This window comes from Aspergillus viridinutans, assembly GCF_018404265.1.
Source record: "Aspergillus viridinutans IFM 47045 DNA, scaffold_1, whole genome shotgun sequence".
NCBI classification, from domain to species: Eukaryota; Fungi; Ascomycota; class Eurotiomycetes; order Eurotiales; family Aspergillaceae; genus Aspergillus; species Aspergillus viridinutans.
The window spans coordinates 3,053,029-3,076,507 of record NW_025091217.1 but is presented as its reverse complement, the minus strand read 5'-3'; the positions used below and the strand labels follow the sequence as shown (position 1 = coordinate 3,076,507).

At 51.8% G+C, this 23,479-nt stretch overlaps 8 protein-coding genes across 8 annotated transcripts; 4 read left to right on the top strand and 4 right to left on the bottom strand.

Annotated features, from left to right (window-relative positions):
• Positions 1-132: 132 nt before the first annotated feature.
• On the bottom strand, positions 133-998 carry Aspvir_000955 (pyridoxal 5'-phosphate synthase subunit PdxT; the record flags this gene model as incomplete). Its single annotated transcript, XM_043266086.1, has 2 exons — positions 133-697; positions 760-998. 2 exons carry the CDS (start codon positions 996-998, stop codon positions 133-135), a joined length of 804 nt encoding a protein of 267 aa, XP_043122021.1.
• A 394-nt stretch (positions 999-1,392) lies between these two features.
• On the top strand, positions 1,393-2,472 carry Aspvir_000954 (4'-phosphopantetheinyl transferase family protein; the record flags this gene model as incomplete). The annotated part of the gene is made up of 1 exon (XM_043266085.1): positions 1,393-2,472. The coding sequence occupies one exon, from the start codon at positions 1,393-1,395 to the stop codon at positions 2,470-2,472; it is 1,080 nt and encodes a 359-aa protein (XP_043122020.1).
• A 476-nt stretch (positions 2,473-2,948) lies between these two features.
• Aspvir_000953 (1-acylglycerol-3-phosphate O-acyltransferase SLC1) lies at positions 2,949-3,883 on the bottom strand (the record flags this gene model as incomplete). Its single annotated transcript, XM_043266084.1, has 2 exons — positions 2,949-3,115; positions 3,172-3,883. The coding sequence occupies 2 exons, from the start codon at positions 3,881-3,883 to the stop codon at positions 2,949-2,951; spliced, it is 879 nt and encodes a 292-aa protein (XP_043122019.1).
• An 855-nt stretch (positions 3,884-4,738) lies between these two features.
• On the bottom strand, positions 4,739-7,366 carry Aspvir_000952 (anaphase promoting complex subunit bimA; the record flags this gene model as incomplete). Its single annotated transcript, XM_043266083.1, has 4 exons — positions 4,739-4,810; positions 4,871-6,723; positions 6,785-6,958; positions 7,030-7,366. The coding sequence occupies 4 exons, from the start codon at positions 7,364-7,366 to the stop codon at positions 4,739-4,741; spliced, it is 2,436 nt and encodes an 811-aa protein (XP_043122018.1).
• A 918-nt stretch (positions 7,367-8,284) lies between these two features.
• Aspvir_000951 (SND2/TMEM208 family protein) lies at positions 8,285-8,879 on the top strand (the record flags this gene model as incomplete). Its single annotated transcript, XM_043266082.1, has 2 exons — positions 8,285-8,293; positions 8,379-8,879. 2 exons carry the CDS (start codon positions 8,285-8,287, stop codon positions 8,877-8,879), a joined length of 510 nt encoding a protein of 169 aa, XP_043122017.1.
• A 496-nt stretch (positions 8,880-9,375) lies between these two features.
• On the bottom strand, positions 9,376-12,765 carry Aspvir_000950 (uncharacterized protein; the record flags this gene model as incomplete). Its single annotated transcript, XM_043266081.1, has 3 exons — positions 9,376-11,815; positions 11,873-12,589; positions 12,653-12,765. The coding sequence occupies 3 exons, from the start codon at positions 12,763-12,765 to the stop codon at positions 9,376-9,378; spliced, it is 3,270 nt and encodes a 1,089-aa protein (XP_043122016.1).
• Positions 12,766-13,735: 970 nt separating this feature from the next.
• Positions 13,736-18,648, top strand: Aspvir_000949 (E3 ubiquitin-protein ligase SSM4; the record flags this gene model as incomplete). The annotated part of the gene is made up of 2 exons (XM_043266080.1): positions 13,736-17,030; positions 17,087-18,648. The coding sequence occupies 2 exons, from the start codon at positions 13,736-13,738 to the stop codon at positions 18,646-18,648; spliced, it is 4,857 nt and encodes a 1,618-aa protein (XP_043122015.1).
• Positions 18,649-19,522: 874 nt separating this feature from the next.
• On the top strand, positions 19,523-23,406 carry Aspvir_000948 (uncharacterized protein; the record flags this gene model as incomplete). Its single annotated transcript, XM_043266079.1, has 2 exons — positions 19,523-22,916; positions 22,985-23,406. The coding sequence occupies 2 exons, from the start codon at positions 19,523-19,525 to the stop codon at positions 23,404-23,406; spliced, it is 3,816 nt and encodes a 1,271-aa protein (XP_043122014.1).
• Between the last annotated feature and the right edge of the window lie 73 nt (positions 23,407-23,479).

Genomic DNA, 23,479 nt, shown 5'->3' with positions numbered 1-23,479 from the left:
GGCGTTTGTACATCAACAAGGTCGTCTCTATATTCCCGGTAAACTGCACCGGCTGTTCAAGGAAAGGAAATTTCTACCAGATACCCAACAATCAACAATTCCGTGCTCAAGAATTGCCAAGTCTATGACTGTTCATATTTCCTTCCTCTTCCTTACGGACTCCTCTACCTGGCGCAACCACCAGGAATGTATTCTGGCATCACCTGTCAATTCGGGGTGAAAGCTTGTTCCGAACACATTACCCTGTTTGACTGCGACGATATCACCAGTCTCTTTATCTGCGTCGATCTGCGTTCCCATGGCGGCTAATTTAGCTGCTCTGCCGGGGAGACTTGCTAGTACTTCAACTCCGTCTGCCATCGCCGCCTTGGCCGCCTGGCTCTGGGGTTGTTTCGAAGGCGCCACCACCGTCTCGTCCCTTTGTGTTTCGTCCACCTGAATGCCTTCTTGATGAGGCAAAATCTTTTCCACCACAGGCGCCCGGATAAATACTGCTGGGAAGGATTGCTCGGTCAGACCCAAGAACGGCAATTCCAAGGGCGCCTCAAAACTCTCCGTTTGCCGGCCAAAGTGATTTCTGTTTACGCGAACGTCGAGACCTCCGATGAGCTCCTGTCCGCCTTTCTTGGTTCGATTAGCAGACTCGGCCAGCAGGATCAACCCGGCACAGGTGCCCCATGTCGGTTTCCGATGGACCCTAAGAAAACAGGTTGTCAGTCGCATTGACGGGATAGCCTTGTGGTTGTTGCGCGAACATACTTCACAAAGTCCCTCAAAGGCTCCAAGAGGTTCGATCGGGCCGCGACTAGAGAGATAGTCGTGCTCTCGCCTCCAGGGAGGATCAACGCATCACACCGATCCAACTCCTGCGGTGTCCGAACTTCAATGAACTCCCATTGAGTAGTGGAGCTTTGTTCCGAGACTGCCTTTTTCAGCAGCTGGATGTGCTCATAGAATGCACCCTGTAAAGCGAGAACCCCAACAGTGATGCTGGCCATGGTAATTCCTGCTTGTAGAAAACAATAACTTTTTGAAACTCAGACCTTGGTCACTCTCCTCGCCCTGTATACACCCATTACCTAAGCGGGTCAACATTCGGCCGGTATTTATCAGCACGTGCTACCCCGCCTACTGATAAGATTGTCGTTTTTAATGTCAGCAAAGGATGCACGATGTCTCATAGCATATGCATTGGATATTATCGTGTTCGATGATGACGGATATGACTCGATGACACTTTATGACACTGCTTGTTTTTTTACTTCCCTTATTTTGCCGTAGCAGAGAGGTCAATTAAGCCTACGCAGCTAGCTCTCCCCGTCCCCCTCTCGTTTTGAAGATATAGCTCTTTGCTCGCGAATCCTTACTGCTTATTTCGCAACTGTCCGGAAGATGGGCTCTGTACAAAATGAGAGCAAACCCTCTCTTACGCGATGGTATATAGACACGCGTCAATTGACAGCGACAAATTCATCACTCCCATTGTTGGAGACCCTCCAACCATCAGACCAAGAGACAGTCAAGAAGTTCTACCACCTCAGGGACAGACACATGTCCCTCGCCTCAAACCTGCTGAAATACCTCTTCATCCACCGCTCCTGTCGCATTCCTTGGAACAAGATCAGCATCAGTCGAACACCAGCGCCCCACCGCCGACCATGCTTCATCCCCTCTCCCGCCCTGACCGAGGGCAGCGACAAGCCCATCCCCAGCATCGAATTCAACGTGAGCCACCAAGCATCTCTCGTAGCGCTCGCAGGAACAATCATCCCACAGTCCGACGTCCCAAGCACCAACCTCGCTGCGGTATTCGCCAACCCCAGCCCATCCTCGGTCCCGTCCCCCTCTGTCCCTCAGGTAGGAATAGACATCACCTGCGTGGACGAGCGGCGCGCACGCACAAGCTCCGCCCCATCAACCCGCAAGCAACTAGCTGAATACGTCGACATCTTCGCGGAAGTCTTCTCCCAGCGCGAGCTGGAAACAATGAAGAACCTGGGCGGGAGATTCCCGGCTGACGCGCAGGACGGCGCCCAGGAAACCGAAGCGGTGGAGTACGGCCTCCGCTTGTTCTACACGTACTGGGCTCTCAAGGAGGCGTACATCAAGATGACCGGCGAGGCGCTTCTCGCGCCGTGGCTGCGGGAGCTGGAGTTTACGGATGTCATTGCGCCTGAGCCTGCGCCGGTGCAGGGCTTGGCGGGGGACTGGGGGGAGCCGTACACTGATATCAAGACCTGGCTGTATGGGAAGAGGGTGGAGGATGTGCGGATTGAGGTTGTCGCGTTTGAGAAGGATTATATATTTGCTACGGCGGCGCGAGGGGCCGGATTGGGGGCCGAGAGTCGGCCATTGCGGGGGAGTGCGGGCGTCACCGTCTTGGTAGATCCCTGGATGCATATGGAGAAGATCGATATTGACGAGGACATTGCACCTTGTGCGACGGGAGTTTGCCAGTGTGTAAAGAAATAGTCTTTAGGAGAGTCTATTTGAGCGTTTAAGCGTCTGGACGAAGCAAAGCAGGGGGAGATAAATATCTATGCATCTTCACCCACACCCAACAATACAAAATAATACCACGAATGATAATGCTATGTACACTCTGTCACGCTGTCTGCACACAATAGTCCGCTGAATTTATAGGAAAGCAGAAAGCGAATGATTTGTAGGTGGCTTATTCTCCTCGGCATCTCCGGTAGTCGTATCCAAAATCTAAACCCTGCAGGTCTATCCACAAACCACCCCCAGGCACCAAATATCTCTTAGCAATTCTAGAGCGCGAGATGAGTGAGAGGGACTCGTCTCGCCCTGTTCATAATCTCGAATAACAATATAGCCGTCAGTCATATAAGAGGCGAAGAATAGACAGGCCGCGCCGGCGTGATCATCACCGCAGTAACAGGCCAGGAACGGACGTGATCGTAACTCATGGACGGTCGTGCAACCGATCAGATCTCCACAGCAGTGGAAGTAGCCTTCTTGACTTCTGAGTCGATCTCATCACGATCCTGTTCGGCTAGCTCGAGGAGAGCCTTGAGCATGCTCTCCTGGGTGGTCTTAGTCAACCGGTCGACATCCGCAGCGGTCAAGCCTTCCGTGCTGATGGGAGGTAGGACTAGGACGAGTCTGTTAATCTCATACCGGGGACAAGAAACATCACATGCAACACACCTTTGATCTTGATCACGCCAGGGTTAAACCGCATATTACGCGGCGACAGGATGTGCGAGTAGTTCTCCGCGACGATAGGAACGATCGGTACACCCGCCTTGACCGCCAGATGGAACGCTCCCTTCTTGAAAGGCAGCAACTCGGGCTTCTCGGAGTAACTCCTGGTTCCCTCGGGGAAGATGAACACGCTCTGCCTGTACTTGCGCATCTCCTCCGCCGCACCGTCAAACGCCTTCATCGCCGTCTCGCGGTTGGCCCGGTCAATGAAAACCGTCCGCGACAGCGCCATGAACCAACCCAGGAAGGGGACATTTTTCAGCGACTTCTTCGCGGTGACGCTGCAGTACGGAGGGAAGATGTGGCCCAGCATGAGCACGTCGAGCTCGGACTGATGGTTGCCGATGAAGACCGCAGGCCGGGTGGACAGGTGCTCGGCACCCTGGATGATGTCGAACTGCACGCCGGTTGTATACCGCATAACCCATTTGAAACTGCGCGCGGTGGCCCATTGGGAGACCCGGCCGTAGCCTACGAGGCGAAGGACAATGGATGCGATTACGCCATAGCATGCGCAGAGCAAGAGAGAGCCATAGGCCGCAAGACACCGAGCGAAAAAGGCCGCGCGAGGGACTTTTTGGCCGAGTGCGAAAAGGGAAAGCGTCACGACGACAAACGAGCTGATGCCCGAGGCGATGTAGGACAGGAGCGACATGTCAAAAGACCGGGGAAAGCAATCTTTAGGGTTACGATAAGCTGTATAAGTAGCCTCGAAGTCACTAAGTCGTAATATTCACACTCTTGCTGAGCCGTACCCCTCCGTGGCAGCTGATTTCGGGCGGGTATGAGGTCAGGCGTGGTGGTCGGAACAAGGATGCGCAGGAGACTTAGAAAGCGGCAATGGCCATGACCCGAGGATGTGACAGAATTCTCTGGCCTGGTAGCCGGATGCCAATTAGGAATAAGGAAGAGTGAAGAATGGGTCGTGGATGCTCGTGGAAGAAGATCACCAACAATAATCCTGCCTGTTCAACTCTGGAACTTTTTTCCTGATTTTCAGGGCACCAACATCATTCTGCCGCTCACCGCCTTGCAACTCTGCAATTATTCTCTACAAAGTATTATTCTTGGAGGTAATTTCCATGGTTCAGGCGCCAATATGATGGAATTGATTTCCGTAAGAATAAGAATAGGCATAAGAATGACATCGCCGATTATGCAAGTGCTTGTTCGACAGACATCTATGTCCATGAATCTGTCGTCCAGGCGTCTTCGTCTCTCATATGCAGCCAATGACCAGCCCCGACAAAGCCAACCCACGCTAATAGGTATACAAGAAAACAAGAATCACGAGCCTCGGCTCCCTTCTTGAGAACCTGATGCAGGGTAAATGCACCTCTAACCAACCCGGCTTGCAAAACGCCCTTATAATGCTAATGCTGCAAAAATCCAAAATCAAATTCAACGCCGACTCCCATGAATGCAAGCCCCGGATAGCAGGCACCTGGTGAAGAAGGGGGGGGAGCAAGTAAGATCCAGAATTGGATCGATGTGGAAAGTGGACGGCAAATCAGGTCATGTCCTCATCATCCTCCTCGTCATCGTCGAGAGATTCCATGGCATCCTTGATGTATTGTGCTGCCTGAAACCGAACCAGTTAGCATTCTCTGGTAATATGACACAACGGAAGTGCTGGGCATACCTTAGGATCCAAGTTCAAAGCAGTTGTGAAGTGCTTAATGGCATTCGCTTTGTCGTGAAGCATCTTGTAGAGCTTACCCAACAAATAATGCACGTTGGCTTCATCTGGAGCCATGTCTTTGAGAATCTTCAACTCGGACAGGGCCAACTTGAGCTCCTGAAGCTTCATTAATGCGCGAGCCTTGCGGAATCGCGCGAGTACTGAATGAGGCGCCAAGGAACAAGCGCGACCATATTGCGCGAGAGCGGCTTTAGGATTGTTCATTTTTTCCAGTACCAGACCAATACAGCAGATCAAAACTGCGTTGGTCGGGTTGATGCTTGCCGCATTCCGGAAGTGTTGTTCGGCAAAGTCCAGTTTACCCATTTTGTCGTAGACCGTGCCCAATCCGTACCAAGCGTTGTAATGCCGATTATCAGCACTGATACCGTGACGGTATGCATCCAGCGCCTTGTCGTATTCTTCGTTGGCAACGTACTCGTGTCCTTGAAGAGTAAACCCGTATGCAAACTGGGGATCCAGCTGTGTTGCCCGCTTAAAGCACTTCAAAGCCTGGTCATGGTCCCGCTGGTGGGAGAAAGAATTACCGATGGCGCACCACGCCTGTGGCGACAGGCGATCTGTTTCCATCAACTCATGCGCCAAGTATGCTAACTCAACATCGTTCTTCAGATGCCAAAGGACGGTCGAGTAGATCTCCATGTCTTCTAAGCGCGAGGGTGCCATGGTCTTCACGCGGTAGAAGTACTTCTCGGCCTCAGAATACATCGCCTGCTCATAATACGCTCGTCCAATCTGAGCGAGAACCCACGGTGTTTCCCGTTGGCCCTGAGAGAGTGAATTGAAGATCTGAATTGACTCCGAGCACCGGTAGCGACACAAGGCAAAGAATCCAGAAGCAAGTTTGGAGAATAGCTCCAGCAGCCAGGTCAACGCCTCAATTTCTTTTGACCTCTCAGGTGCAGCGCCTTTGGAGATGGCGTGAGTGTGTGATGATGGTAAGGACCGACCGTCTTTACCATCTGCATCATGATGTTCGCTGCCATGTTTTCGACTGCCACTCACTACTCGTCCCATGGTGGTGGTGGTGGTTGTAGTACGCCCTTTGGTACCCGTGGCTTTCGCCTTCTTGACCTCTCTAGCATCCTTGACTCCCAATGCGGATGCCGACAATTTGCTGGTTGTGGGTTTAATCTGGTTGAAGAGTCGCACACTCCGCCGTTGGGGTGCTCCTGGTTCCGTGGGTTGTGATGTGGGTGGATGCGCTACCTGACCGGAAACAGTTCGCTTGCGGTCCCCGACCCTGGGCGGAATTGTAGCCTCCCGGTCTGTCTGGGCTGGAATTTGCTCCTCTGGCTCAGTCCTGGTTCTTGTCCTTTGTCGGATCCCCGTGGGTTTCATCTTGGGAGGGGGATCCATTGGATACTCGCCGCTGATTGCCTGGATCGTTCTGTTTTTCCGTGCAGGAGCTAAAGGAGGGTCCCAAGGAGCATCCACGCCGTTCATTCCGTTGGCTAACCGGAACTCATCAGATCCGCTGCTTTGACCACTCGGCGTTTCCGCCCCTTCATGGACGATTGATGCTGGCACTCCCGAGGACGCCACGCTTACTGTGCTTCCATTTAGTTTTTCCCACAAGGCAGAGCTCCCATGGCTGGTACCTGAATCACTGCGAGAGGTTGTCGATGCAAAAGGATCGGAGCTCGGATTGACATTCGCCTGCGCTTGCAGTGGACCATTCGTGTGTACAGACTTGTCGGATATTGGCTCAGCGTCCTCCTGCGGTGATGACGACAATACAGCCAGCAATTCAGAATTCATCTTGTAGATATTCGGCACGCGGACATTGACGCCTTGGCGGTAGAACACAATTAGCCATGGCTAGATGTAGTAAGTTTCTTCTCCAAAGCTTACCGGTATCGCACAGCCCTTGGAACGCATCCCACATGAAGGGATTCAGCTTCAGAGATTCAACATAGCATTCTACAGCTTTATTGATGTCCTTGTGCGCATGCCATAGTTTACCTAGCAGGCACAATACTGCGGCCGCATCCGGCAAGTGTTGTCTTCGCGTCTCACTGTGCTTATCTAGAGTGGCAGGTTAGAGACGCAACGAGATATGCAAGTTGAGTGCAAGACCCAGCGCAAGGAGTGCTTACTCCAGTGATTCTTGGAAGCCCAAAGGCCTTTACTTCGCTCCAACGCTGTGATACCTTCCAGATACTTTCCTAGGTCCAAGCACGCTTGCGCGAAGACATAGGAGCAGCCGAGGTGGGTGCCTCTCGATCCAAAATTTCTGCTGTAATCGTACGCGGCTTTAACTTGACCGTTGTGAAGGTGGCAGAGAGCAAGTAAATATGACGCTTCCGCCGTTCGGGGCTCGTAAGCATGTAAACGACCGGCGAGGAACAGCGCATTGCGGCACAGATTGTTATCGAGATGATAATATATTAGCTGCCTAAGCTGGCCTGAAATGTAGGATATTGATGGCGACATGTTTGCGTGTTCTAGGTATGCGGAACAAGGGGAGAAGTGTTGGTGTTGTGAGGCCAGGGTACTGAGTACGCGGGTCAGAGTCGGTGAGGGAATGTTCTCGAGCGATAGGCGAGCATGAGGTCGGCCGTGATCGCAGGCCGTTCTTTTCCAATGATTAACTCCCAGACGTGTCGAGAAACAGAGGTGAGGAAACGACGATGCAAAGTTCCCTTTGCTGCGGAGACTAGTGGTCCACGTCCAACACAACAAAGGCAAAGTATACAACACAAAGAGCCACGGTTTGCAGTAAGCGCTTTGCAGTGCTACAGAATCCTTTCACGACCTGTCCACCTTCACGTTGCGAATTCAGATGTCGGCTCCAAGGTGAGGCCGTGTCGAAGCTAAAGTGAATGGATGACGTCCAGGACGACTCGTGACGCCCTCCAGGCAAAGCAAGAGCCTCCAAGGGAAATCAAAAAGGCATATCGGGAGATGAACCGCTCCAGAGTTGAGTATGACAAGTGAAAGGTGTGCAGCTAACGGCTTCCCGAAACAAGAGGGGCGGGGGAGGAGAACTGTCAAGTCGATCGATCGTGTCAGGCCAGGTCTAGGTCCAGGTCGTGCCTTTTTTGGAGCATGCGGATGTTTTGGGGTGGCCGAGTATAACAGATTAGGAAAAGTGGCTGGTGCTGGCGGAGGCGCGGGCGCTTGTCTCGTTGTGGCGGGCAACCGACCATGCGTCTACTACTTCACTCCAGTTCGCACGAGATAACATCGAGAAGAGGGGAACATAGGTTTAGAATTATAAAACCTTGTGCTATTATACTTAAAATATAATCTGTATGAGGATTTGCCGAACAGACACATTCATCTACATCTACATTTATCGCCCTGCGTCGGTTGCCTCTTCTCTTTGACATTACTGAACATTCCGTCACTATGGCGCAGGTACATCACTTCCTCTAGCATCCGTCTTCACAGAATAAAAGATCAAGAGGAGAGAAGACCCAAACTGCTTACTGACCCGTTATAGAAAGCAGCCAAGACCCTTGCCGCCCGCAATGCCTCCCTCCTCTTGCGCACGCATATAATCGCCCTCTGTCTGCATTCAATCTTCCTGCTTCTGCACTGGATCTTCAACCGTCCACGCTCGTTAACGCCGTACTTCTTCCTTGCATGTCCAACACTCGCCATCGAATTCTATCTTGAACGACTGGGCCGCCCAAGCTACAACCCCGCCGACGGTTCCCTGCGGTCCCCCGGAGAAGACCTCGGAGCTTCCGGTCTGACGGAGTACATGTGGGATGTCCTCTACTGGACATGGGGCTGTATGGGGGCGGCTTGTCTATTTGGGGATCGTGCTTGGTGGTTGTGGATCGTCATTCCCATATATTCCGTTTGGTTGGCCTATACTACCTTCACCGGGATGCGGAGCGGTTTGGCCGGAATGGGTGGAGCGGACACACCCGTCGCAGAAAGTAAGAGACAGAAGAAGATGGAGAAGCGTGGAGGACAACGCATGCAGTACCGGTGATTGCGGCTCCATGCCGACTGTATTATTGTACATTAAGTCATGCGCTGGGTCCTGATTGAGACAACACCTTTGAACAGGAAGACGATATGAATAGAATTGGTCATGAGCTTTTAGGAGACGGAGATATGGATAATCATGTAGTCAAAAAGGGAAATATCCTGTTGCATTGCGAAAAGTCATGTATATATTAATATGAGAACCTCACTATGTCGTAGAAATCAGGTAGCGGAACGAGGAAGACGTAAATAGCCCGAGAAGTTGTGTACATATTTTGAAAATCTAGGGGAAGAGATGGCGTACGACAATCAGTGAAAACTATATGGGGAATAGTGCTTCAGAAAGTCAAAATCATCATGATCCATCTGGAAAGCAATATATGAATGGTGGGAATGTAAGAAACATCAATGGGGAATAAGTCGTGGGAAACATGAGAATACATGGCCACTGTACTTCGTACAACGGCAGCAAGACATCTTTACCTCCACAGTTTTCTGGACTATAACTCGTCCTTAACAGACGTATCATCGCCGCTAGTGAGGACCACCACTTTCGATGTTGCTGTCTCTACCGCAGCCGAGGCGAGGCTGCTGGCACTAGAAGCCAGGTTTGCAAGCTGTCCCTGTGCTCCTTCTACAGCCACCGCCAGCCTGCTCGTGGCGCTGGCAAAAGCGCCTTGTTCAACTTCGGTTGGACTTGCTGACTGAAAGACTGCATTCCTGATGGCGGATTCGGCAGATGCATAGGCATGCTCGAGGGCTTCCTGAGCGGCTTCCAAATACCCTGGTTCAGTTCCGTAAACGGCTTCGCTGATGTGGGCGGAGGCCGCTGATATAGCGCTGCTAGCTGAAGATGTTGCCTTTTCAAAAGGACCCTTGGGGGTACCATACAACTGAACACTCACGGCATTGACCGCAGACTGGAACTGTTCGTTGGCATTTTCCAGAATGTTCTCGAGCGATGGAACGTTCGTGATCGACCCAAATGGAGCAGAAGAGGTAGCGGTATGGTCGCCAATGACGTAACTCGAGGCCGCTGAAAGCGCGGAGGCTGGGTATGGCGTTTCGTAGATTGCATGTAACCTGCTTAGAGCTTTCTCCGTAAAAGAAGGTTCTTTGCCGACAATCAGCTCAGATACTAATTGTTCGATGGCCTCGTATTGAGGAATCAAATCACTTGGTGCCGGGGGCGTGTAGTGCGATCGAGAGCCATAAAAGTGTTCGCTAGCCGTGGAAACAAGACTCTCCCAGTTCTCGGATGCTTTACTAGCCATTTGTTCAAGGTGTCCTGTCGGAGTAGGTGTACCATACACTGCTTGAGAGGCAGAGGACACGAATGCGGAGTAATGGTCATGTGCCATACCAACAGCCTCGTAGTAACGTCGTTGTGCGTCAAGGAGGATACGGTTCTGCTCGACAGCTGTTGTTGGAGTTGCCGTCGCTCGCACTCCGGCAAGTTGGGCCGAGGCGAGGCTTAGGCCTTCGCTCAGCCTCAAGGAGGCCACAGACGAGATATATGCAGGTGGTGTAATGTCTGCTGCCATTGAGGCGACGCTGGAAGCGGCCTGGTGAGCAAAGGACGCGATGCTGCCATCAGACCAAGCTTGGCCGGCGGCACTTGTTACTTGCGCGAAGTGGTCATCAGCTTGGCTGACAAGTTCCTGCAATTGCTCGGGAAAGCCACGCTGCTCGGACGCATCTGGTTTCGGTACAGACTCAGCCGCAGCAACACCCCAGGCCATCTTGACCGGCGCAAGGCTTTCGCTCGCGTCTGCTCCTGACACCGATGCGGGACTGCGTCCGTCTCTTGCAGAGGATACATCACCGGCTCTGGAGTGCTTTGGCAGACTATGAGCATGCGATACAGATGATTCGTCATGTGTCAAAGGGATATCATCATCTAGACCCAGATCATTTTCAGAATCTCCTTTGCCGTGAGCTGCTGTGCCTTCAGACTCCGGGACTGTGCCAGATGTAGCTTGCTCAGAGCTCTGCATGGATTGATGGTTCTCAGTATCTGCATTGTCAGCCTGGGCACTTTCCGACTCCTCGTCAGTCTTGCTGCGTTTCGGCAGTGAAGGAGGGTCCCCAGCTCTTGTTTCAAAATCGTCACTTGCTTCGCGAGCCGCGATCTTCCATCTGCCAACGTCTTTGAGCCTGGCCAGTTCCTTTGCAGCGTCTTCTGCGACCTCCATGCCACGGCCTAGAATATCGTTGGCCAATGCCTTAGCTTCCTCGACTTTCACATGCTGCATTCCGACAGTGAAAATGTCATTTTTCCAGTCTTCGAATTGGGCTTTAAGGGCATGATACTTCGCCCAATCCTTGTATGTAACTCCTTCCATCCATGCCCATCGCATACCAATTTCCTGGAGACCCAGGTCTCGCACACTATTAAGAACATCGAGCGTAGAGTTGACTGCTGCTGAAGTACGCCTGATCAACTCTTCGTCGAATGAGTTCCGCCATTGCCGAACTGCATGTGCGCGATCTCTGACAGAAATGGCAGCCCGTCTGATCTCCTTCAAAAGCTCATCCTGGACCTTTCCCTCCTCCTCGGGTGCCTCCTCGCTTGGGAGTGATTCGGCCAATTCGTTAATACGGAACTTGACAGACGAGATCTCATCCTGCACAACAGTTTCTAGAGCTGTTATAAGACTCTCGCCATGACTGTTTACACCGCTTCTAATGTAGCTTTCCACTATCTCTTCCACGCGTTCCTCAAGATCTTCAGCACCCTTTTCCACGGCAGTGGCGAACTTTGTCTGCCATGTTTGAAGGTCTGAAGCAATCTTTTCGCGAGCTTGCGCGGTCTGCTCGGCAGGTGATAGTGTGGTGCTGGTCACAGAGGCCTCGGTTGCAGTGGCTGTAATGGTTGATTCAAAGTCCGGGCTCTTCTCAGCCGATGTGACAGCAGACTGCGTCTGCTGATCCATAGAACTGAGGATCTTTCGTTAGTACCTATACTCTGGAACTTCTTTGAAGGGTGAAGCTTACCTATCAGCCTCATCCATGACTTTTCGCAGTCGTCTTCCTTCCCGATAGCTGGCTAGTCGCTGTCCGATTTTGACTAATTGAGGCTCAACATTTTCCGAGTATAAACCAGTGAGTTTCGGCCATAGAGCACTGTTCGCAAAATAGATCACGGATGACCAGCTGCTTTGCGCGTATGGCAGCACGGTGGTCGCCAGTACATTCTGACCGGACACATATGTCTTTCCAATAAACGGCCTCGATCGAGCAAAGAGGGGGAAAACGTAACCATCCCATAGAGTTATGAAGGCGCCATTAACTTTGTTATAGTAAGGAAAAACGACATCCTTAGCACGTTGCACATATGGAGCAACTTCGGAATTGTACAATCCCGTTGCACTTTCTTTCGCATTTTGTAGACGAGGGATAACCTGGGCCTCCCACTGCTGCTGGCCATAGGCTCGAGCCCGGCCCAGAGCAGGAGCATCATATTGATCATATCCCCGCCTGGCTACTGTCGCTGCCGGGGTGTAGACATGCGCGTTCACCACTTGTACGTATGGACGAGCGATTTCGACATAAGGTGCACCGTATCTATCATAGTACGGCAGAACATAAGGCTCAATGTGGGATCGCACAACCAGGTATGGTTTGCATACTCGCGGTGACGACTCATTCAATTTCGAAAGATGCGAAGGACACCTAAAAATCGGTGCGAGCAGAACATACCATATACAAAGTCTGCAAATTATTTCTTGTTAGCCCGAATCATACCATCGTCCAAGATCACAAAGGCGAGCATACCGCACTACCAGACCAAATGTCCATCTGAAAGGATTCGTCTTTCTCGGTCGGGGGCGGGGCTCCACCGACTTGACAATGCCGTCCGAGGCGTGTCCATTCTCCACGGTCGCCATTGTGTAGTCAATGCGCAGGTCGGATTTCGTGAAGTACTGATTTTCCGCTGCTAAATGCTAATTGACGGGGTATCGCGTGTGCGAATTGGCCTGTTGCGGGCAAATCTCTGGTGTAATCCTATAGATCACCGGGAGGGCATCCCGAGGTCTAGTCGAGTGTTAAGCTGCTTCTCGTTCAGAGGGTAGTGGTTGACTGTCGTTTGAACGCCTGTCAATTTACGCCGGCGATGTAGACGCGCGACGATGTCCCAGATCTTGGCGGAGACCAGACAATCAACGGTTGTCTTGCACAATCGGACCCAGCAATCGCCAAATTCTGAGGTTAAACTCAGCGAGGGCTATAAAAGGGGTTGAAAAGAAGTCAGAATCAAAAGATCACAGAAATGGCATCAAGCTGCAGCAGGTTATCAATTTTTGTTTTCCTTGCTCCGTCGGTGAGGTCATCGCTCAGACCTCGGTGGCGTAGCTGATCGTATTACTGTGCTTTACACGCTAGTGGCGTACGACACAGCAAGATATGCATTGTTTCTCGTAAGATACGGTAATATCACCTGACTCCGTGAACTCCTCCGCTGAGTAATCATGGAGACCGCTTTGGATATTTGATATCCATGATCATAATCATCAGCTTGAAAACAACTTGCCACTGTCTGGAATAGTGGAAAATAGATGCAGAATATCGCTTAGTGTGTAAGCTCCGAGACTTTCTTCCTTGCAACCTTGACTTCTCTCAAAAGTGAACCGCCACATCAAAGAAGCTGCAGGAACCTGGCTCATATTCCATGGGGACTGCTTCATGATCCTCCTTTCTTCTTTGACTTCGGACAAGGTACTCCATACATTGTCGATCTTTGAGCTCAACGGTCATTCACTAGAATCGCGAACTCACCGATAATCCCTCTTATCATGACAAATTGCAATCCCTCTTAAGAATCGTCGGATAGACGCTGGAAACAACACTATTCAAAGCATGGATTTTGCGCAGGAGCAACCCCGCCAATATGCGGACCACACGACTTTCCCAGACCTGATGAACGATTCTGCTTTTGCGACGAATAACAAGGGGAAGGAAAGAGACTTTGAGGAACCAGATACATGTCGGATTTGTCGCGGCGAAGGAACACTGGAGGAGCCACTGTTCTACCCTTGCAAATGTAGCGGCAGCATCAAGTTTGTTCATCAGCCTTGCCTGGTAGAATGGCTGTCGCATTCCCAGAAGAAGCATTGCGAGCTTTGCAAGACGCCTTTCCGATTTACGAAGCTATACGACCCGAACATGCCTCGAAACCTCCCCGCGCCTCTGTTCTTGAAACAGCTATTGATCCATAGCTTCCGCACCGTTGTTACATGGCTACGATTCATCCTGGTTGCGTTTGTCTGGCTCGGGTGGCTTCCATGGTCTATGAGAGCAATTTGGAGAGCACTGTTCTGGCTTGCAGATGGCCACTGGTCCGGCGGTGATGCCTCTCAACAGCTTCAAGCTCGGCAGTCTGCTGGGAACGAAACTACTTCCCTTGCAGCCGGAATGACTACCTCAAACTTGCAGACTCCGAGTGCTCTCTTGTCAAATGCAACGAATTCATCATCATTTTACTCGCCAATGTCATCCATGTTCACTTTCCCCTCTGGTGACCCACTTCTGCTTACAGTCGCTAAGAAGGTGATGTCCGCACTGTTCTTTCCAGCCATGTCATCGGCTGGTGGTTCATCGAACTCACGGCCGTTGAACGTGACTACGGGACTGTATAAGCACCGTCACCCCTCGTGGCTTTCGGACGTGAAGTTGCTCAACTCCTTGACGCCATCGCCCACCATCAACAATATTGTCATCGACACCTTGGAGGGCCAGCTTATCACCCTGCTCGTCGTCGTTTCGTTCATACTCGTCTTTTTGATCCGAGAATGGGTTGTTCAACAGCAGCCAATGGCCAATATTGCTGATGGTGAACGCGAAGCCGCAGTGCAGTTAATAGCGAATAACCGTCCAAATAGAAATGACGACGGTCCAAGGCCTGAACCCCGGGCTCATGTGCACCGTGCAGATGTGTTAGGGGACGAGCGAGAGCATATGGAAGAGCACGGCTCCGATCATGATGATGTTGGTTTACACGATATTCATTTTCCCCGGCCGACTCGCAGGCGTTCCCTTCAAAGCGGCGAAAGCGCGGATTTGCCAGCCGCCGAGCCTGTGGGAAAAGCCGGTCCCGCAACCTTTTCAGAAAATGGTAGTGATAGCGACAATGAAGCGAATGCCAGCCATTTGGCGAGAAGGTCGCCCACTCGAGTTAACCAGGGAGGTTGGGCTGGCGTTGAGACTTTCAGAGACCTCTGGTCCCGCGGCAATGGTGACCCTGAGCAGATTCTAAGAATCATTAGAGAAGACGGTCGGGAAGAGGAGCTTGGTTGGGTTGTCACAGCCATGACGAGGCTTCAACAAAATGACACCCCTCGATTTTCTGAAGCTCGCTCCAGCTCCAGCACTCAATGGGATGACCTCGAGACCCCAGGATATCGAAGCGGGGCTTCTTCCTTAGAGTCTTCTCATCTAGCTCCGTCTGGTCCCGCTGAAATCTCAGACTCAGTGCCCACGTATCGAGCTTGGGATGCCGCGGACATGCCCAATTCAGCTTTTGAGACAGACTCGAGTACACATCATCATGAATTCACCTTTGGCTTCCCTGAATTTGGGCCCCAGTCAGAAATCAGTACAGGAAGTAATCGTGAGGGACAGTTGAACGACACAAACAACGATGATGAGGTCTCAAGCAACCCACAGCCTGCGAGCCCACAAGACTTGCCGACCGTGGGTCATGCAAATGATGAAACCGCACCGCGTGGCACTCAAGTTGACCTCCCTGCTGCCGCACCTCCAAGGAGCTTTGCTGCCAAAGCTTTTGAATGGTTTTGGGCTGATCTGGCACCACGTGAGCAGGATCAGGAGCACCCTCCACGAGATGATGAGGAAGTGGTGGAAGATCTTGCGGTAGAAGCACCATTTGTACCAATCCGTAACAACAGACGTCCTGCCAATGATATGCAGCAAAATCAGGGCATTGCTGCGGACGCAGGAATTGATCCCAACGACCTGGATGCTGTGGAAGAAGGTGACGATCTAGAAGGAATTCTCGAACTTATCGGCATGCAAGGCCCCATATTTGGCTTACTTCAGAACGGTGTGTTTAGCGCTCTTTTGATTTCATTTACAGTGGCTATTGGGGTCTGGCTTCCATATTTGTGGGGAAAGATCGCACTCGTCCTCCTCGCAAACCCCATTCAACTCATCTTCGGCGTCCCTGTGACTGCGGTATCGGTTATCGCAGATGTCACACTAGACACTCTTATTGGCAGTCTGGGCTATCTCATGTATGCGGTCAGCCTTGTCTGCAAAGTGCTACTTGGCCCCTTGAGTTCCTTCGTTCCTCTAGGCGATTGGATTCCCCAAACGAAGTCCATCACGAGCGCATCGTTGTCGCTTATCGATGCCAGCAGTCACCGGTTGAAGAACGTGGTCAGCGCGTTCTTTGTTTTCCACGAATCTGACGTCCCAGTGTTCTCTGTTCTGTCTCATCAGGCGCTCAGGATCCATCAAGCGCGCATCTCTGGTCTTTGTCAGTCGATTGTTACTTTCGTCAAATTCATAATACACGATTTGCCCATCCAAATCACGACAAATGGACTCCTAGGCGCTTTATCCTTCGATCGCCAAAGCATCGACTTGAGCAGTCTTTTCGCCCAGGCTCGACAGCAGGTGTACAGCTTTGCTGACCGCACTTTCTTTCCAGGGAAAGGCGCGAAGTGGTTCGATGCCACTGTGACAGGGGCGACTTCCACCGGTTTGGCTATTGATCCCGAATTGGCCGTTTGGGATACTAAAGACCGTATTATTGCCATTGTCATGGGTTACGTGCTTGCATCGATCTTGGGACTCCTCTACCTTCGTATTACTAGCCTGTTCACAGGGGCAAGTCGTGGACAGAGGGTCGAGGGCCTCGTCGCTGACGTTCTTCACCAAGCTGGTGGAGTAATGAAAGTCATTTTGATCATTGGGATTGAAATGATTGTTTTTCCACTGTACTGTGGTACCCTGCTTGACGTCGCCCTGCTACCTCTCTTTGAGAACGCTACGATCGCCTCCCGGCTCGAATTTACCTCCTCTTCTCCACTCACATCACTCTTTGTGCACTGGTTCATAGGCACTTGTTATATGTTCCATTTTGCTCTATTTGTTTCGATGTGTCGAAAAATCATGAGGAGTGGCGTCCTTTGTAAGTACTCACAACCAAGTCTGTTTGAGCATTAGTTTGCTAACTATGATTGACAGACTTCATTCGCGACCCCGATGACCCGACTTTCCATCCGGTGCGAGATGTGCTTGAACGCAACATCACCACTCAACTGCGCAAGATAGCCTTCAGTGCTCTCGTATACGGGGCTCTGGTCATCGTCTGCCTCGGCGGTGTTGTCTGGGGCCTATACTATGCCTTTGATGGGGTGCTGCCTGTTCGGTGGTCTGCCACAATTCCTGTGCTCGAATTCCCCGCTGATTTGTTGTTCTACAACTTTGCTATGCCCCTTGCCATACGGTCTATCAAGCCCTCTGACGGCTTACACAAGCTTTATAACTGGTGGTTTCATAAATGCGCGCGGTTCTTACGACTTAGCAGCTTTTTCTTTGGTGAAAGGCACACCGATGAAGAAGGTTATCATGTGAGACGGACTTGGTTTGATCTCCTTTTGGGAAAGAAAGGCGACACCGAACAGCCCATCGTCGGTGAAACTGAGCGTCGCATCGCCGACGAAAAGCAGCTTGGTGCTTACTTCGTCCGGGACGGCAAATTTGTACGGGCTCCAGCTTCCGATCAAGTGCGTATTCCAAAGGGCGACCCAGTGTTCTTGGAGATCACCGAGAACAACGAGCGGGTTGATGGCGCTCCGGATCCCGACGACGGTCTACATGGTCGTACCAACGACATGTTCACTAATGTCTACATCCCACCCTCCTTCAGGGCCAGAATCGCGGCGTTCATCTTCCTGATCTGGGTCTTTGCCGCTGCTACCGGAGTAGGCACCACAATTATTCCCCTAGTTATTGGCCGAAAGATGATGTTGGCATGCTTCCCTGATCGACCGCTGAATGATATGTATGCGTTCTCTTTGGGCATCTGCATTTTCGGAAGTGTTGCCTATCTCATGTTCTATTGCCGGACGTTTTTGGCTACGATCCAGGATCGTCTTCGCCCTTACCTTCGTTCGCCACGACAGGCTTTGCTCGGATTCGGAAATGTCGCACTAAGCGGTCTGCGACTAGCTTACGTAGTGCTCGCATTCTCGGTTCTACTGCCGTCCTTGTTCGCTCTAGTCATGGAGCTTTACGTGATTGTTCCGGTGCATACGTACCTGGGTGGGACACGGGGGCACGTTATTCACTTTGTGCAAGACTGGACGCTTGGGGTGCTGTATGTGCAAATGGCTGTCAAGTTTGCTCTATGGCATTCTACTTCGCGACCTGCAGCGGCTCTCAACGGTGTCTTCCGGGACGGCTGGCTGAACCCAAATGTCCGTCTTGCCACCCGAGCAATAGTGCTTCCTGTCACGATTTTGGCGGCGCTTGCAGTGGCTGTCCCACTTTCTTTCGGGTTCGCCCTGAACTCGACTGTCTTCCATGCCACCCCAGATATTCAAGCAAAGGTCTATCGCTATGCATTCCCTGCCACTCTGCTTCTTAGCTTTTTGGCATGGCTTGTTTATATGGCCCGTCGACAGGTGGATATCTGGAGAGTCAACATCCGTGATGATGTCTATCTGATTGGGGAGCGGCTGCACAATTTCAGGGAGAAACGTGCAAGGGATGTTGGTGTTTCTCGACGAGTGATTACCGGGTAACCCTGCACCATTAGACACTTTTTTCACCGGTTTCCTTTATTTTCTACTTCTCCTGTGTATATTTCACATCCCGATGCATCAATAGAAGGTTTTTTTTTATTTTTTGATTAATCGCGTTATCATTGACAAGAGAAGACGGTTGCCTAGTCCCGTTCTCCGCCAAATCAACGCACTTTCTCCGACGTTCCCGTACTAGGCAGCTCACATGCTTAGTTTGTACAACATACGAATCTCAAAGACGTGCTCCGATGGGGTTTCATGGCTTCCATCTGCACTCTGTAGCAGCTGTGTGACTGAGGGGAACGGAAAGACGCTGGCCGTGCTGCTAATGTCCTACATTGTGTTCAGTTATAGTACAAAGATGCTTATGTAGTCCGCACTTGCCGGTTTCTGCCGATAACCTGGCGGATGACTGCAGATCGTCATGCGATCGCTCGCCCACCAAGTAGTCTATTGTGTAGCTATTCTACTCTACCGATACGATTGCAATACTGAGGTGATATTCGTGGCTGCCTGCCACGTGACGGGCCAAGGGGTGTGGCTTGGCGATCGAGGCTTTGCTCTCACTCGCCACTCCCTATTGGTTAGGCAACAGGATTCCTGCCCACCACCTCCCGATCTATTCTTATGCCTGGCCGTCGCTCTCGTCGTGCAAAATCATGGTCATCTAACGCCAAATTGTTGCAGAAGAAAACTCTTCCTTCAGATCATCTTACACCATTTCACTACCCTTCAAAACAATGTGTCCTCAATGCTGAAGTATCAAGTCCGCTGCGAGGCCAGATCGTAACTAAGACCCGCCTCGCCTCTTGACTACTTACTATTGCGCGCATTCCCCTAATTAATCCACCTTCCCCGGACTCTGCACGCCAAGATGTCCGTTCTCCGTCATGGAGGTTCATACCTCCAGCGACGTCTTACCAAAATGTATACAGATACAAAGACCTCGTGTGAGAGTGTAACGACGGCTTCGAAGGCTGTCGATGATCCAGAGCTCGTGGCTCTGCATCGGAGCTTTAGGACGCAGCGGGATCGGCTTCTTGCTTGGGGGCTAGACTGGAGCGACGCTAGCGCCGCGCAGCCAAACGATATCGATGAATCGCTCACCCAGGCCGGCTTTAGCGATGTCGTGGAAAGCGTTATGTCTTCCATCCAGGAGTTGCTAAGTGAAGCGGAACGCATCCAGCATGGGGGTTCATCCGATTTACCTCCCAAAGGCGCTCAGAAGGACTCTACATCGAAAGACAGCCTTCCTGCCCTGCCGGTCAAGACGCACTGGACTAATGACGACATCACACGCTCTAAGAGTCTCCTTGCTGACTTGACTGCTTGCATCGACACTTTGTATGATTTGTCGCGCTCGCGCCGAAACATGACCTCCAGCGGGCAGTCGGCCGCGCGGGGTCGGCAACGACACGCGCTCAGAACAGGAGACGAGTCTGTCTACTCAGTCTATCCTGATTCCAAGTCATACCACGGCTCTCCGCTTGATACTAAGGAGGCCTACCACAGCCCCAAAGCGCATCAAGATCCTTTCGACTATGCGTCGCCCGTTGTCAGCGCTTTCGAGAAGCAGTCACATAAATCTTCTCTTTCATCCCAAAGCTTCCTCATTGATCGCTCTGCTTTGCAGCTCTCCGGTGCGTCTCACGACAACAGCCCACCGCCGTATGAGATGGTAGCTGCTTCCACGAATTCTCGGGCCATTGGACGTATCAAGACGTCGGCTTCTCCGCTCTTGGCGGGCGCCAAGGAGTCTACCGTATCCATCTTGGTTGAGTATATGCCAATGATGCTGGAAACTCAACGCGACATCACTTTGCCGGAACAGACGCGACTCGAACATGTGCAACAGACCCTTGATCAGCTCGTCCAAAACGCAAGGGTATCCCATCTGGGCTTGATGAGATTCCTTGGCTTCTACATTGACATGCCCAATTCGCGATATGCCTTTATCTATCAAATGCCAATCGACTATTTCCCCTTCCTGCACAATCCTTCCGATCTCCTGAGCGGCCTGAAGCCGAAGCCTCTAGTCTCTCTCTTTCAAACCGGCGATGATCAACGGGTCCCCAACCTCGAAACCCGTCTTCGGCTGGCTTATGACCTTTTGATGGCTGCGCTACACCTTCGAAGCCAGAATCTCGTGCACGGAAACATCAACAGCGGTAACGTGCTCATCTTCCCGGGTGCGACCAGCTCGAACAACGACGAAGTGGCCCTTACGGAGGATCTTCGACGGCCCTATTTGACATCCTTCGCTCAATTCTCTGGTACTGCGACATCGCCCGAGCCTCTATCTTCGAGCATGTATCGTCATCCCGACGATAAGAGGTCCCTTGAGGATGATGCGGCCTGGTCCTATGATCTGTATTCCCTAGGTCTCGTGTTGATGGAAATTGGCCTGTGGACGCCAATCAGCCGACTTTGGAAGATGAAATACACAAACTCGATGTTTAAGCAGAGAATCGAAAATGTTTATCTGCAGAAGCTGGGTCCGAAGTGCGGCAGTGCATTTCTCCACGTCGTCCAACTGTGTCTGGATGCCCCCAACTTCCATTTATCAACGCAGCCATTCGAAGATTTCAACTTGAGAGTTCCTCAGACGTATCATTATCCTGTTCTGGATCTTTCTGCACCAGACAGTATCTTTTCTTTCTCCATGAACTTCCTTTATACAATGTGCAAGATCGTTTGGTCTTGCTGCAGAATTGACATTTTCTCCGCACCGGCCGCTGAGGAGTTGGATGATTGCCTTCCCCTTGCGCTCGTTCCTCGAACTGAGACAGAGCATGTGCGCAAGAGTCCTCAGAAGTATGAGCCTGAACCTCAGCGACTGACACGTCGCAATGGTTCGTATCCTGCTCTTCCAGTGCAAGAGATGCGAGTCTTGAAGGAGAAGATGGGCTTGGAAGAGAAGAAGGCGAAGAAGAGGACTTTTAAAAAGCTTACCAACGTCGAGATTCCTCAAGACCACCTCAACGAATGGAACTTCCAGATGCTTCCACGATTGAGAAAACTTCTTCAGAAGGTTCTGAAAGACTCGTCCGAATCCTGTGGCGTCACTCTGATGATGACTGGCGATTCGGCCGAAACTGCCAAGACGACCATCTGTGTTACCTGCTCGAGTGCAAAGAAGGTAAGAGCCGCCTTGAAGAAGTATTTTGTGCTCGATGACAGGGAAGATTGGGACATCATCGTGCTTCGTGGGGATATCCAACGCTCCAAAGTTCCCCGCAAGAAAAGGCGCAGGCCGGCAAAGAGATCGCAGACGGCGGGTGCTCCGGCGTTTCCCGAACGAGATCTCAATCCCTGCTATCAGCCACGACCGCTTTGTGGCGCGTCCATTGGCGCCTTTCAGAATGAGGAGCATCTCCCTCCTGTGTCCTATGGGGGTGCCATCTTGGTGGACGGTATGCCTTATGGTATGACGGTCCATCACATGCTTGAGGCACCTAGTGATGATGAGGGAGAAGAGGGGGTGGAGAATCGGAATGTCGGGGGGCCATTTCGCTCAGCTGGGAATTGGCCGGGAGAATCCGCCCCCTCGAACAATGATTTCATGTACACCTGGTGCGACGAGGATCCCTCTGAAGTGGACCTGGAATTTGAGATCTCGGAAGACGAGGATGGCGATGACGTCTCCCTCTCTCAGAGCTTGGAAGGAACTTACGACGACCATTGGCTCTCAGACAGTTATTCTTCGGACGAAGAAGGCTTTGATGTTGATGACCCCTATGAGGATGAAGACGCGGCTTCGATCGGCGACACGGCCGGAGTCGAGCCAGGTGATGAGCCACCTCTATTTGTTACTCAACCGGCAATCGATGACGTCCATGAGGATTTCTTCCCGTCGGCCGAAGATCGTGATGATGAGCACTTGGCGTCTCACTCGCTCGGGTTCGTCCATGCATCATCGGGCGTTCGCCGCTGGACTCGAAAAGGCATCAAGCACGAAATTGACTGGGCGTTGATCAAGATCAATGATGACCGGTTAGACGCGCGCAACATTGTGTTTGACAAGACGCCGCCATCAGGGTCCCGAGGTCTCTCGAGACGGGGCCCTGGAGGACCGCCTTCACAGACAGGGGAAGCCATCTTTCTCAATGACGTAGCACGGATGGAGGAGCTGGGCGGTTTGAAGGTTCATTGTTGCGGTCGGACAAGTGGTCTGCAGAGTGGACAGATTTCACGGGCGATGACCATCGTCAAACTGCACGGACGACAAACTTTCTCCACTAGTTTCTGTGTGGATGGAAACTTTGGAGGTAAGTTGTGAGATCCCCATGCGCCATTCGATCGAACAAACCGAAGCTAACAACCATCCTGAGCCTAGTCCCCGGAGACTCAGGAGCCTGGGTTTTCGACAAATCGACGGGCCGTGTCTGCGGCCATGTCCTGGCCTGGTCGGAGAAAAGCCACACAGCCTACATCGCTCCAATGGAAGTGTTACTGGAGGACATTGCTCGCACCCTGAAAGCTAGCATGGTCACTCTCCCCGGTCGTCGAGACGAGTCTCTCGCCTTCGCGATGACGCACGGCCCAATGCCTGAACCTCAGAACCCGCGTTACCAGGCCCCTCTCCCACTTCCACAGCAGGTCCCGGTGGACATTGGCCGCTTAAGCCTGGGCCTGGACGAGCCCGGGATGGGCACTGTCAACCCCAGCCGCGGGATACCAGAGGTGTCGCCCACTCCTTACCGAGGGATGCCACCTATCCTCTCCCCGCCTCGCAGCCTAGAAAGACAGCTTGCGTAGAGCGCTAGCATATTCGTTCTCGTCTCTATATCACCTGCTTCCCTGATCATTATACCCCTTTTTTTCTTTTTTT